General features: G+C 38.3%; 1 protein-coding gene across 1 annotated transcript; it reads right to left on the bottom strand.

Annotated features, from left to right (window-relative positions):
* Nucleotides 1–3,053: 3,053 nt before the first annotated feature.
* On the bottom strand, nucleotides 3,054–4,886 carry LOC106415646 (cytochrome b561 and DOMON domain-containing protein At4g12980-like). The gene is made up of 3 exons (XM_013856401.3): nucleotides 4,000–4,886; nucleotides 3,675–3,929; nucleotides 3,054–3,561 (listed from the first exon to the last, which is right to left on the bottom strand). The coding sequence occupies exons 1-3, from the start codon at nucleotides 4,642–4,644 to the stop codon at nucleotides 3,289–3,291; spliced, it is 1,173 nt and encodes a 390-aa protein (XP_013711855.1). The 5' UTR covers nucleotides 4,645–4,886; the 3' UTR covers nucleotides 3,054–3,288.
* Nucleotides 4,887–13,047: the final 8,161 nt, after the last annotated feature.

The raw sequence follows: 13,047 nt of genomic DNA, 5'->3' as shown, positions 1-13,047 counted from the left end.
GAAATAGGTCAGACCTCCATTCCCCTGCGAGGAGTCGAACGTTCGAGTTATCATGACGAAATAAAAGAACAACAGAAATGTACGTGTAAGCTTACTTTTGGAAATCCTGTCGGAAAGACGTCGAATCTTCTCGACAGTGATGTTCTCCCATCGATCTTGAGAAAGCGATGCGACAGCGCGAGCACTCGCTATGAACTCTTCGGGATAAGTGGCCGTATCCGGATGGTCAACTGCACAACAAAAAAGAGAAGTGATAAGAAACGAGAAATCAAAGTCATCACTTACTAATGATTGCATTCTACCAAGATTGGGGTTCCATAAAGCTCGAAAGCTGTCGTCGGGCGGGTCTTCAAAGGAAAACCCATCCGACTTAACGAAGAAATAATAACGCTGCCAGTCAGACGTCTTGTTGGGATGTCCAGCCATCACGTTATAGTTCGGCCTCATCTGAATCGAGAAAAGTCCCTCTCCCATCGATTTAAGATACGTCAGCTCCTCGAAAGCTCGGACGCTCATCAACACATCGATCTCTGCTGCCTTCACCATCATCGCGACTGCAAGACGAAATGAGCCATTCAGGAATTGGGAAATTGCTGCATCGCGACGCCTCGCATAGGACGTCAGGAGTCGAGGAATCGTGAACCAGAGTCTCGTCTCATCTTCAAAGTATGACTCATAAACACACTAGAACCCTATCGGCAGAGACCACGGCCTATGAGCCTTCGTGGGGATAAGAAAAGTCACCCCGACTCCGCTACACCTTCTGAGTAGAATCTTCACACTGCTCGGAGTCGACCAAGTCTGTTCGACGTTTCCCCAAGACTGTCCCTTTGCGGTCGGAGAATGCATCAACTCCGACGCTAATGATGGAAGTTCCTCGAAGATCCCACCAGGATGGTAGCAGGTTGGAACAAAGTCAGGAGGAGTATCTTCCCCGTCACTCGCTCCGCACGACCGTCTCTCGCGCAATCCTGAGCATCCCTGAGCATCGGATGCGGCGTGCACTCTTTCTTCGCGAAGTTGCCTCGCTGACTCGGCAACCAAAGCTCACTGCGGCGTGTCCATATTCTCAGTATCCATCATAGCCTCGCGATGAATCGACTCAAGTGTGGCGAGAGGATCTCCGACTGCGTCCCTCACAGAACTCGAACTAGGATTCGAACTAGCCGCCACTGCTTTCCCTTTTTGTTCACGAGATAACCTACCGCCCGACGACATGAAGATTATCGAGAACAACTCGTACGCTTCCTAAAAAGATCTACGATCAAAAGCTAGAGAGAGAAGTGGAAGAGAGGAGAGAGAAAGTACCTGAGTCTGCAGAAGAATGAGAAGAATGAAAGGCGAGAAGGGTATTTATAAGGAAAGGGTACCGCGTCTCCCAAGGCGTCATCATTAGGGCTAAACGGGCCTAGATGGGCCCATTAAAGCGCATGGACATCCACGCTGTCTCGCGACTCTTCGACTTTTCGAGGCAGACCGGAACCAGTTTAGGCCAAAACCAGTGGTTATGCCCAAAACCGAAGAAAACCGTCGGTTTGCCCAAACCGACGAAATCCAACGACTCGACGCCCAGACACAGCATCCAGCGATCAGTCGCAAGAAGATGCGTGACGCATCCAATCGAAGAAATGAGCGAGATCACGAATCTAGAACATCTAGCCTTCAGACCTTACTTCCAAATTAACTGATTCGACTACGCTACTCACCAGTGAACTAGGGGGACTTACTGTTGGGTATGGGCCTGACTCCCAAAAGGCCCACAGGATAGTTGTCCCGAGCCATGACCTTGTGGAAAAGATTCGGCTCGTCTGCGACCGATCAACTTGGCTCAAGACTACTTTAAGTCGATCAAACAAGCGACTGAAAGCGGTCGGTTCGACGACTCGAACCAGCGGCCCTACAGCTTAGCCCAATCGACAGAAGGCCCATCAAGCGAAGACGAATTAGGTCATCGACTGATCGCCTATATAAGAGAAGCAAGAAGCAACGAGAAAGGGATCCGCAAATCACCAGACACTTACTTTCGGCTAGAACTAGGGTTTCATTTCTGTTTCTCGCCGACTTGTACCTTCCGGCGAACTAGCTTTCGCCGGCTTGCTTTCTACCACTTATTTCCTTATTTGTAAATCGACCGAACGATTCTATGATCTAATAAACGTTTTTGTCTCGACCCACCGACGAATTCTCATATCTTCTTCTTACTAGTTTATCGACAGTTGTCGGTTCTAACAGCGTTTTAACTCTCACACACTGCAAACCAAATACGCCATATATAAAGATTCTGTTTAGTACATTATTTTTATTTTGTTCGAGGGTGACTTGTGTCAACGAGTCAATCCAGGAAAGACCCCCCACCTTTACGAAAGAAAGTGGAAACGTTGAAAACTTTTAGAAAAAAAAAAAACAAAACGTTGAAAACTTAAAAAGAGATCTCCACTAGAATTTGAATTTTATCGCGGAAGCAGCGTAGCCTACTTGTTAAGGTTCAAAGGCTTCTACACTCAGGTCTGGGGTTCGAATTCCACACTATGCAATTTACTGCAAATTACAGAAAATCCAGGTTTCAAGTCCCGGAGATAACGATTTATTAAACAATTATGCAGACTACGGAAGAAATGCTTACAAGAGATCTTCAACATGGTGCAAGTAAATCTGGCCAGACATGGATCTTCATACGACGGCTCAGGTGATGCAGTTAGGCGTAGGTCTTCTTAAGGCAGGTAGTATTGTCGGTTGTCGAATCGTTTATGTAATCTTTCTCATATCATAATTGCAAGATCATAATAAATTAGTGTTAAAAAAAAATTGAATTTCATTCTGCACAAAAAGAAAAGAATAAAAAAGAAAGACGTTGTAACTAAAAGTGATTCGGTAGTAGGTGGACGCTATAAAGTTAAAACACTTGCTTAGAAAAATACCGAAAATAAGAACTTTATGACAGGTGTTGTGCCCCACAAGTAAAGCCGGAAGGCAAGCTCGTACACTTTAGATTTTTTGAATTTGTCTTAATTAATTTTGAAATTATTTTTAGTGGGGATTTTACTAAACATGAATGATAAAAAATAATCCTACAAAATAAAACTTCTGAGCCAGTCACATAAACAAGGAAACAAAAGACAAAGCTACAAAGAAGAAACACTAATACATGAGGTTTTTTCTCCTACTATACATAAACACCAAAAGTCAACATCATCAAACACAAGCCACGTCTAGAGATGAATCAAAAGTGGGAGATAAAGCAACGCATTTGTAACTTAAAGAGATAAAAAGAGCGATCATTTGAATTACTCAGGGCTTGGGAGGGTTGTTCGAATTAGCAGATTTTCTCTTGAGGACAATGACCCAAGTAACAGCTTCCAAGAGCAAAGTAATGCCTCCCAAAGTAGCAATCACAGCGATATAAGCAGTCTTGTAAGTATGCTCTGGGTTCAAGATGCTAAGACCTTTGAAAACATTGATGATTCCAAGGATAAGGATAGAGTGTCCACCTCCATGGTGGTAAATATTCCAAAAAAATCTCAACTTGTGGTCCTTCCGCGGCCGCAACAGCATCGCAAACATCTTTAAACAAGACAAACATATAGTTGAACAAGAGAACAAACACATCTTTTTCTATTGGCCCAGGCGCAGTGTTTCCACACAAATGAATCTAATGAGGATTAGCATTGGTTTACCTGAAGCGTTGCTATAGCGAAGAGAGCAATGCCGATGTTGCGATGACTGCTGAACTGAATTCCCTTAGACTCGGAGCCGAGCTTGAGTCCGGTGGCCCATCCGGCAACACCGATGACATAAGCAGAGAACTGACATGACACGTGGACGTAAAACCAAGCAGGATCTGCGGATTCAAATATTCTCATGTATCTTGCTATCATTGCTCCAATCGGAAACAAAATTCCCCAACTCACCGCATTCAATATCCCATGGATCTGTCAGATTCATATTCAAATTGTTAATTCTTAAAAGAAAAAATGGTTTCAAAAGTAGAATCAAACTCACGTTTCTCTTATGAATCCTTGAGTTTCCAGCACCGCCGCCGCCGGAGGCAAATACCCCTGTAGTGGCACCGCTCAGATCGAGCGATCCAACAGCGTTAAGATTCGGAGTGTTGAAATCGTGTGGCTGTATCCTCCCGTTAGGTGACACTCCAGGTCCAACCTGCCAAACCTGGTTAACCTTCCCATTCGCCGCTAAATCCGCCGGAACCTTAACCTTCGCGAAAATTCTTAAAGTTCCGGCCGCCTCCTCCTCCGCCTTTACGTCCCATACCTCAAAAGATAGCTTTCCCGGGACAAGCGAGCTGTATGAGATGATGTTAAGCGTCGTCACGGAGGCAACACCTGTTTTTGAGTCTTTTGAGGCGACGAGTGCTTGAGATCCAGCCATGCCGGTGGCTTTAGGGTTAATCGCCCACGCGATCCAACCGCCGGGCTTTGACGGCGGAGCAGAGAAAACAACGGCGAGAGTTGTGTTGGCAGCGTCATAGGAGTAATGGAGGAAGGCTTTGAGGTTGGGGAGGGCGAGACAGTGAGGGTATGATTTGTCGCCGGAAAATGTCTGTGACGAACATGACTGCGAGACAGCCGGTGAGATTAGCAAAGCCGAGAATATGAAGGAAAGGGAGACTCGGAGATAAGACACCATGATGATGCGTTGTGTTGTAGTAACCGCCAAGTATTGGTAAGGAATAAATAGAGAGATTAATGAGTGATAATTATAGCCTGCATCTAAATCTAGCGATACACACGTGGTTTCAGCTAATAAAAGATATTTGTTTGTTTGTTATGAACCAGATTGTTGATGGTTTATAACCAAGAGATTATGATTTGTAATCTTTTTATTTATCTATGACGGTATAATCTTCTATATAAGGAACTTCTACGTTATGAATAAAGATAGACTTTTCCATTACTTTTATAACACGTTATCAGTACGAAACTCTAAATCCATAAGCTAATACCCAAATCGGAAAACCCTAAAACCCTAACCCTAGCCGGCGATCCGACGAACCCTAAACCCCGATCGCGTCTCTTGTTCCCACATTTGTTCTAGCTCGCGTCCCCGATCAGCTTCAGCCCAAGGCGTTCCTGATCCTAGCTCAGACGTTCGCGACGCGAGAGCAGCTCCAGCACGCGACCTCTTCCTCGTTCGCGACAACATCAGACAGCTCGCGTCCGACGATCAAGGCGTTCCCGATCAAGCAACAAAGGACGTCCACGACCCGATAGAAGCGACTCGATCCATTCCAGCTCGCGTCCCGTTCGTGTCCAGCTCGCGGCTCAACTCCTTTGGTGGTCCGATTCAACAATCATCTAAGGTTAAAAGGTAATTCAAAACCTAAGAACCCATAATCGAACATGGATTGATTGATAAAGAATGAAACCTTAAAACCCTAATCTTTATGAATCAAAACCATAGGGTAATAGATCAAAAATCCTAATTGAGTGAATCGAAGCTCTAAAAGTTCGATACCCCAAACCCTAAATCATGTTCCTACATGATTAAAACCCCAAATCGGTTTTTACAAGTTAAAATCCGATAAACCCTAACCCTATATCTATAAACCCTAAATAATATAAGTATCAGAATTAATTATACTATAATTATCAAATCACATATTAAAACCCTAATCGAATATTTTGAAATCAAAACTGTTTTCGGTTTTGATCATTGAGGTTTTAAATCTGATTGAATCTGATGCTATGTTGCTAGAATTGTTTGACCGTTAAATTGATAGATTTATTTTCTCATCCTGCTTGGTTAATTGTTCATCTGATTTAAAATTGTTTAAACCGACCAGCCTGTTAAAACATTGATTGAATCCGATAGGTTGCTAGCTTGCTTTGCTTATATAATCCGATAGGTTGATAGATTGATTGAGGTTTACTTGTTTAAAATCCGAATGATCTGATTGCATGATTCTTGAGGTTTAATATCATCTGCTAGGATTAATAGTTTTGTAATCTGATCTGTTTTAAATAGAAACCCTAAATAAATTGTATGATAGGTTATATTGATCTGATTTGGATGTCTTTGAGAATTGAGAATCCGTATGCTAGGTTGATAGATTCATGATAAAATCTAATGTCTTGAGGTTTAAGATTGTATGCTAAGTTCGATTAAATTGATTGATCTGATTATATGTTTTTGAGGTTTGATAAATTCGGATACTAGATAAATTATTTACACATGGTTTATGCTAAATACCAATCAGCCTTGAAACTGATTCATTGAAATTCATGCTTGAAATCTATATTCTAGTATTGCTAAAATCAGCCTTGAAACTGATTCATTGAAATTCATGCTTGAAATCTATATTCTAGTATTGCTAAAATCAGCCTTGAAACTGATTGAGTGATTAATAAATCTTTTTACTAGTCTTGCTAAAATCCATTGATTGTTAAACCCTAATTGCATGATTAATTGAATCCGTTTTTGCTAGTCTTGATAAACCATAATATTATGAGCACATAGAAATAGTATTGCTGAGACTTGCTAGAAATTGACTGATTGATTAAATGCCTTTAAGATTGATAGTCTCATTGTCCTCACAAGATTGAAATCCGAATTGATTGTTTTTAAGAGTAAGGCCGCATGAAAATTATACCTAAATATTGAGTGATATATGATTTGAGATGTCGAAAATCAACCTGGATTTTGCTGCCCTAAATCTCTCTGGAGATAATTATTTACGGTGGGCATTGGATACAAAGATTATCCTAAAGTCAAAAAGACTTGGTGAATGTATCATAGAAGGCAATAATGCCAATGAGAAAGATTGATACATGGCAATATTAATTATTAGCCATCATCTTATTAAGAGTCTCAAAGATCATTATCTGACTATAGAGAATCCTCTAGACCTTTGGACAGAGTTAAAAATCGAGGTATGATCACCAAAGAACGGTGTTATTACCAAAGGCCCTATTTGATTGGAGGAATCCCAGAATCCAGGACTATAAGTCCGTGGATGAGTCTATTCCTAGCTGGGCAAAATAATTGATTACTGATGAGAAACAGTGAATTGAGACCTCCTGGATTAACCCCATTACCTAATACCAATAAGGCCGCAGAAGAAAAAAAAAAAAGGTAACCACGTCCAGAATGATAGACCACACGGTCATGGCCGTGGAGGGTGGAAAGGACGTGGCCATGGCCACTATAACACATTTGGCCGTGGGAATCACTATGGCAGAGGCCGTGGGTATCAACCCAATTTGAGCCATGGTCAAGGCAGTGGCCGTGGTATATCCTTTAAACCACAAAGCTCGACCAAATCAGTGTGCCATAGATGTGGAATGGGAAACCATTGGGCTAAGATATGAAGTACTCACAAACATTTTTGTGACCTCTATCAAAGAGAGTCTGAAAGGGAAGAATCCTGAAACCCACTTGGTCTATAAAGATGGTGAAAATAATTTCGAACATGATCAAGATGATCTTATGGAATATGAGACTTATGATTGCCTAAAAGAATCAAGTTGATAATCTGATTTCGACATCAAACTTGTGTGATTGCTTTGCTTGTATGCTTTCTCTGATTTTTATCTCCTTGAATTTATTTCTATTACATTGTCTGCTTAGATTAAATGAATGAATGATTTTTCTATATGAGTACACTGAAAAACGCCAATATAAGTACTAAAGCAGGTATCGCCAGTCTGAAAGAAGACTATGGCTAGGCTAATATATTATTGCCTAAGGGTATGCATCTAGAAATCAGTGATGCCTTATATTCACCCAGCTCTAAGAGCAAGAGCAGCCTATTGAGTTTTAAAGATATAAGAATGAATGGTTTCCATATTGAAACAATGGGCGAAGGAAACAAAGAGTTCCTTCAGATATATGTATAAAATCGCCCAAGGCCATAATAAGTCCTAAAGACTATACCTGCATTCTCTACTGACCTAGACTATGCATAGATCAGTATGATAGAGGCTAAAAGCCTGCGAAAATATACACTTTATGGCACGACCGGATTGGCCATCCTGGTCCAAACATGATGCGAAAATTGATATTCAAAAGGCACACATTAAAAGATAAGAAGAGTTATCCCAAAGAATCTCACGTGTGTAGCATGTACACAAGGGAAACTCATTAGGCCATCACCAGTAAAACGGCTACGAGCCCCTTTTTCATAAATAAAGACTATATGTCTAGATAATACTGGTGAATACATGTCCCAAGCGTTTAAATGATTATGGTATGTCCATGGGGGTAAGTGTGGACAATTCTGTGATACATGTCCATACCAAGAACGGCTTGGCCGAAATCTTTTAAAACGCAAATAGCTGATTGATAGACCATAACTTATGAGGTCAAAACTCCCATTCACAGCTTGGGCCACACGAAATTTACATGCACCTAAGTTAATACGCATCAGGCCATTTAGTGAGCATAGATATCCCCTATCACAATTATTAACGGGTCAAGAGCCAGACATACCCCATCATAAGACATTTGGATGTGCTGTCTATGTACTAATTGCTCCACCACAGAGAACTAAGATGGGACCTCAAAAGGAGGATGGGGATATATGTTGGATATGATTCTCCCACAATAATAAAGTACTTTGAGCCAACTATGGGTGATTATATTTGAGGCCAGGTACACGGATTATTTTAAGACCAGGAGGAGAAAAAAATAATAAAGCTGGTAAAAGAATGGTAAAAGAAATAGAATGGAATCAACCATCAATGTCTTGGCAAGATCCTCGGACTAAAGAATGTGAAATAGACGTCCAAAGATTATACATTTACAAAGCTAGCTAATCAAATGCCAGACACATTTGCTGACCCGAAAAAGAATGACTAAGTCATATATAAACCAGCTTGTAAAGCACCAACGAATTTGATGTCCAAGAAGAGACACAGTCAAGTTGCTACAGAGTCTAGACAACGTATGAAACGTGGTAGACCAAATAGGTTCCAAAAGATAAGAATCCTCGGAAACAAAAGAAAAGTGCAGAGAATGATAATCAAAATCCAAATCCGAGGTTACTAAGGAAACCATCCTAGACATGGTGATAAGGCCGGCCGGCTCTAAGGTACAGGTACCAAACAATGTAGCTTGAGACGCCAAGCTGCAAAGTATTAAAGGTCCTGATAATAATGAATCTCAATCGATTATATCATGTCTGGAACATAATGGAACCAATAAGGAATGTCGACATAAGATGATTTATTTGCATACAAGGTAGCACTTGAATTTATGAATATAAGCGAGGATCATGAACCCACGTCAATATAAGAGTGCACACTCGTAGAACAGATTGGATTGAATGGAAACGTGGGGTTAAATAGTTTAAGGAAGAAAGGCGTATTTGGCCATATGATTAAGACGCCATATGATGTTAAAACCAGTGGATATAAATGGGTCTTGTGAGGATCGTGAGATATAAAGCTGATGTTGCACAAGGATTCTCACAAAGACCAGTAATAGATTATGAGGAGATATACTTCCATGTGGTGGACGCAAATACTTTTAGATTTCTCATAAGTCTGGCTATATAAGAGAGAAAATTAGACTTGCAGCAAGTTGATATAGTGACTGCATATTTATATGGTCCACTGGATAATGAAAGTAGTAGAGGGTATTGAGCTGAAAGTACAGCAAGTTCTCGAGAACAATATTGATAATCATCAAAGTATATGATCTGAATATCCTAGGAACATCTGGATACAATTTTCCAAACAGTTGAATATCTCAACAAAGAGTTTGAGATGAAAGATCTTGGAAAACAAAGTTTTGTTTGGGAATACAGCTTGAGTACATTAACAATGAAATCCTTGTGCATCAAATAGTATATACAGAAAAATGGTACCCAAGAGATTTAATATGGACCAGTCTCACCCATTATCTAGTACATGGGCGTGAGATCACTTGTTTTGGACACTGATCCATTCAGTCCAAAGGTGGACAATAAAGAAGTTCATTTAGTCCTGAGATGGACGATGCAGAAATCTTGTTTTAGACACTGATCTGATTGGTCCATAAGAAGAACGATGAAGAAGCCTTTGATTTTGGTTTATTTTATACTAACCAGCCCAAAGAAGGGTTATTTGGTTTTCTTGATTTGTTTTCAGACAGGTTATGTTTTACACATGGTGGTACACAAATATCACAGCAACATCATCCAAGATTTCGTGTGTGTGTATTTGAGGTCGATGACTCAATATGTTCGATCAGATTGTGGCATGGCCGATGGTAAAGAAGAACCAACTATCATGTTCGAGGACAAAGCATATTCTGCCCAAGATCTTCATCACCCACGGATTGCAGAAAATTGGGAGGTCCAAAGGACCTTCAGTAATGTCCAAATCAGGAGGAGTAATGTGGGTTGTACTCTTTTTTCTTCACCATGGTTTTGTCCCAATTGGGTTTTCCTGGTAAGGTTTTAATGAAGCAACATTAAAGCACATTACAAGCTCTAAATGGTTATGACATCCAAGGAGGAGTGTTATGAACCAGATTGTGGATGGCTAATAACCAAAAGATTATGATTTGTAATCTTTCCATTTATCTATGACAGTGTAATCTCCTATATAAAGAACCTCTATATTATGAATAAAGATAGACTTTTTCATTACTTTTATAACATTGTTTATATTTTCACTGAGTTTTGATTTTGTAAAACACTTTTTTTGTGTTGTCTGATTCTAGAAGGGCATGGAACCGAACATTCTCAGATTAAGTAGTTGACAGTTATGTTTCACATAAGACGAAGGATCTTAGAGCATCCACAACCATTAGAAACTTATTATCTAAGAAAAAAAATTATTAATATTTTTATTACAATTAATTAAAGTAATTAATTTTTATTTATCTTTTTAAATTTGAACTAGTATAAAAGTGACACATGGTCTGTGAGTTTTTTATAGGTTCTTAAAACATAAGAGTTTAGGATATTTTTCTGACATTTTTCCTACTTTTTGTATTTTTGAATTATTTTTAATTTTAAAATTTTGTGTTAGAACCTTCCAACAACCCTCTGTTGGAGGTGCTCTTATAGCCTGTTATTTCGCCACTAAATATGACGAGTTTTAGATGATGTCGAAAAGTTTATTTTTTGACGATTTTTAGATGTTTGTATACCTTCCAAGTTTCCATCATAATAAAATCCAATTTATACAATACTTAGAATAAATAATAACAATAAGAAATTTTTTTAGGAAAATAAAGTGAAGATAACTTTGATGATAAAAACTTTATAGTTATTATGGTTGATTGATTGTAAACATGTAGCTCAAGACGTTCTAGACACCCAAATTTAATTTATAGCCCAATATGTTAACCAATAAAATTTTCATTTAAAAAAATTACAAGAACCAAAAAGTCTTTATTAAAAATAAAGCAATTGTTGAAATTTTAATTTTAAGCAGAGCATTAATGTTTTGCAATTTTGTTCAATTGGTGATATACTCTCACTTACTAAAAAAGTGCTCATATACTCTTCATTTATTTCAATTTATTTTATTTTGTAAATTTGAAACTGGTGTAAAACATTAATGACAGATTCAATTAATTACGAATTATATCATTCCTATATCTTCTTTTTTTTTACAAGAAAAGGCTAAAACGAAACTAAGCCGATTCCTGATCCAAAACCCACCTCGGGGGAATTGAGCCAACATAAACCATAGCAGAAGGCTGATTCCTAGTACCTCGTGCCAGGTTATCCGTCATTTTGTTTTGTGCCCTCGGAATATGTTGAATAGTAAAAGGATGAAAAAATTCCTTACATCGCAGAAACTCCTCCATGTGTGTAGTGAACGCCGGCCATTCTGTTGGTGTAGACACCTTCTTCACCAGTTGAGAGCAGTCAATTACAAACACCACTTCTGAGATTTGAAAGGTCTTCATGCACTTCATCGCTCATATCAAAGCTTCACATTCAGCATGTAAAAGTGATAGACTCTTACGAATAGACATTGCACCCATCATAGTATCAGTTGATCCACCTTTTTTATAAACTCATCCTTGCCCTGTGCAAGAATCTTGTTCCCTCCATGCCCCATCAATGTAACACTTATTTACGTCATATGCAATATGGTTCTCCACAATATGTGGGGATGCCCGGTTTATAGAATTTGTGGTGTGAGATTCAGCCCACAAGACACTTTCTATTTCTGCAGTCCGGAGAAGATTCATTCCTAATTCAAATATAATTTTTTTTTTCTGTTGTTACTTCTCTTTCTTTATTTTTTGTTATTTTGGATTTTAGATTTTTCCCAGTTAGAAGTTCGATATATTTTTTATATCTCTTTCTTTTTTTATTTATTTGGCGATCTTTTTTTCACTTGATTTTCCTTTCATTGCATTTTTTTTGACAACGAACGACTATTCTATTATTCAAATTTGAGGTGGTCTGGATAACCAGACCTGAATAAAATAACCAATGGAACCGAACATTTTCAGATTAAGTAGTTGACATTTATGTTTCACCTAAGACGAAGGATCTTAAACTGCTTTTTCGCCACTAAATATGACGATTTTTAGATGATGTCAAATTTTTTTAACGATTTTTAGATGTTTGTATTCCTTCCAAGTTTTTATCATGATAAAAATCAAATTTATACATTATTTAGAACAAGGTGTGGGTCCGCACCTTATGTGGACTAATATATATATTTAATATATTTTAATTTTAATATTAATTTTAATGTTTATGTTAACTTATTTAATTTGACATAAATATTAAGAACAAATGTTTTTGTCAATTTTCTTTACCCAAATCGCAATTGCTCATTGTGTAAATTTATTTTTCTTGTGGTTTATACATAACTTTAACACTAGGTGTTTTGCTTGTGGGCTTGATAATTTTACAAAATTAGTAAATAAATATATTATCAGTTCAAAAACCATTAAAGTAAATTATTTTCATGCGTTTGATATATTTAATAATTAATTAAATATTAATTTTTGTATTCAATAAAGTTATTTTTATCTTAATAAAATATATTTTATTACGTAAAACAAACTTGAAAATATTCATATATACATAAAACTATATACAAAGATTTATATTTAAAAAAAAAATTGATGTAA

This window comes from Brassica napus, chromosome C8, assembly GCF_020379485.1.
Source record: "Brassica napus cultivar Da-Ae chromosome C8, Da-Ae, whole genome shotgun sequence".
NCBI lineage: Eukaryota > Viridiplantae > Streptophyta > Magnoliopsida > Brassicales > Brassicaceae > Brassica > Brassica napus.
This window is presented reverse-complemented; position numbering and strand designations above follow the sequence as displayed.

Bases quoted from the DNA above. Each gene is read 5' to 3' on its own strand.
- LOC106415646 (XM_013856401.3), bottom strand. From the start codon at position 4,644: ATGGTGTCTTATCTCCGAGTCTCCCTTTCCTTCATATTCTCGGCTTTG. The intron at 3,930-3,999 runs GTGAGTTTGATT...TGAATCTGACAG, and splicing joins CAAGGATTCATAAGAGAAAC to ATCCATGGGATATTGAATGC. The intron at 3,562-3,674 runs GTAAACCAATGC...TCTTGTTTAAAG, and splicing joins TCGCTATAGCAACGCTTCAG to ATGTTTGCGATGCTGTTGCG.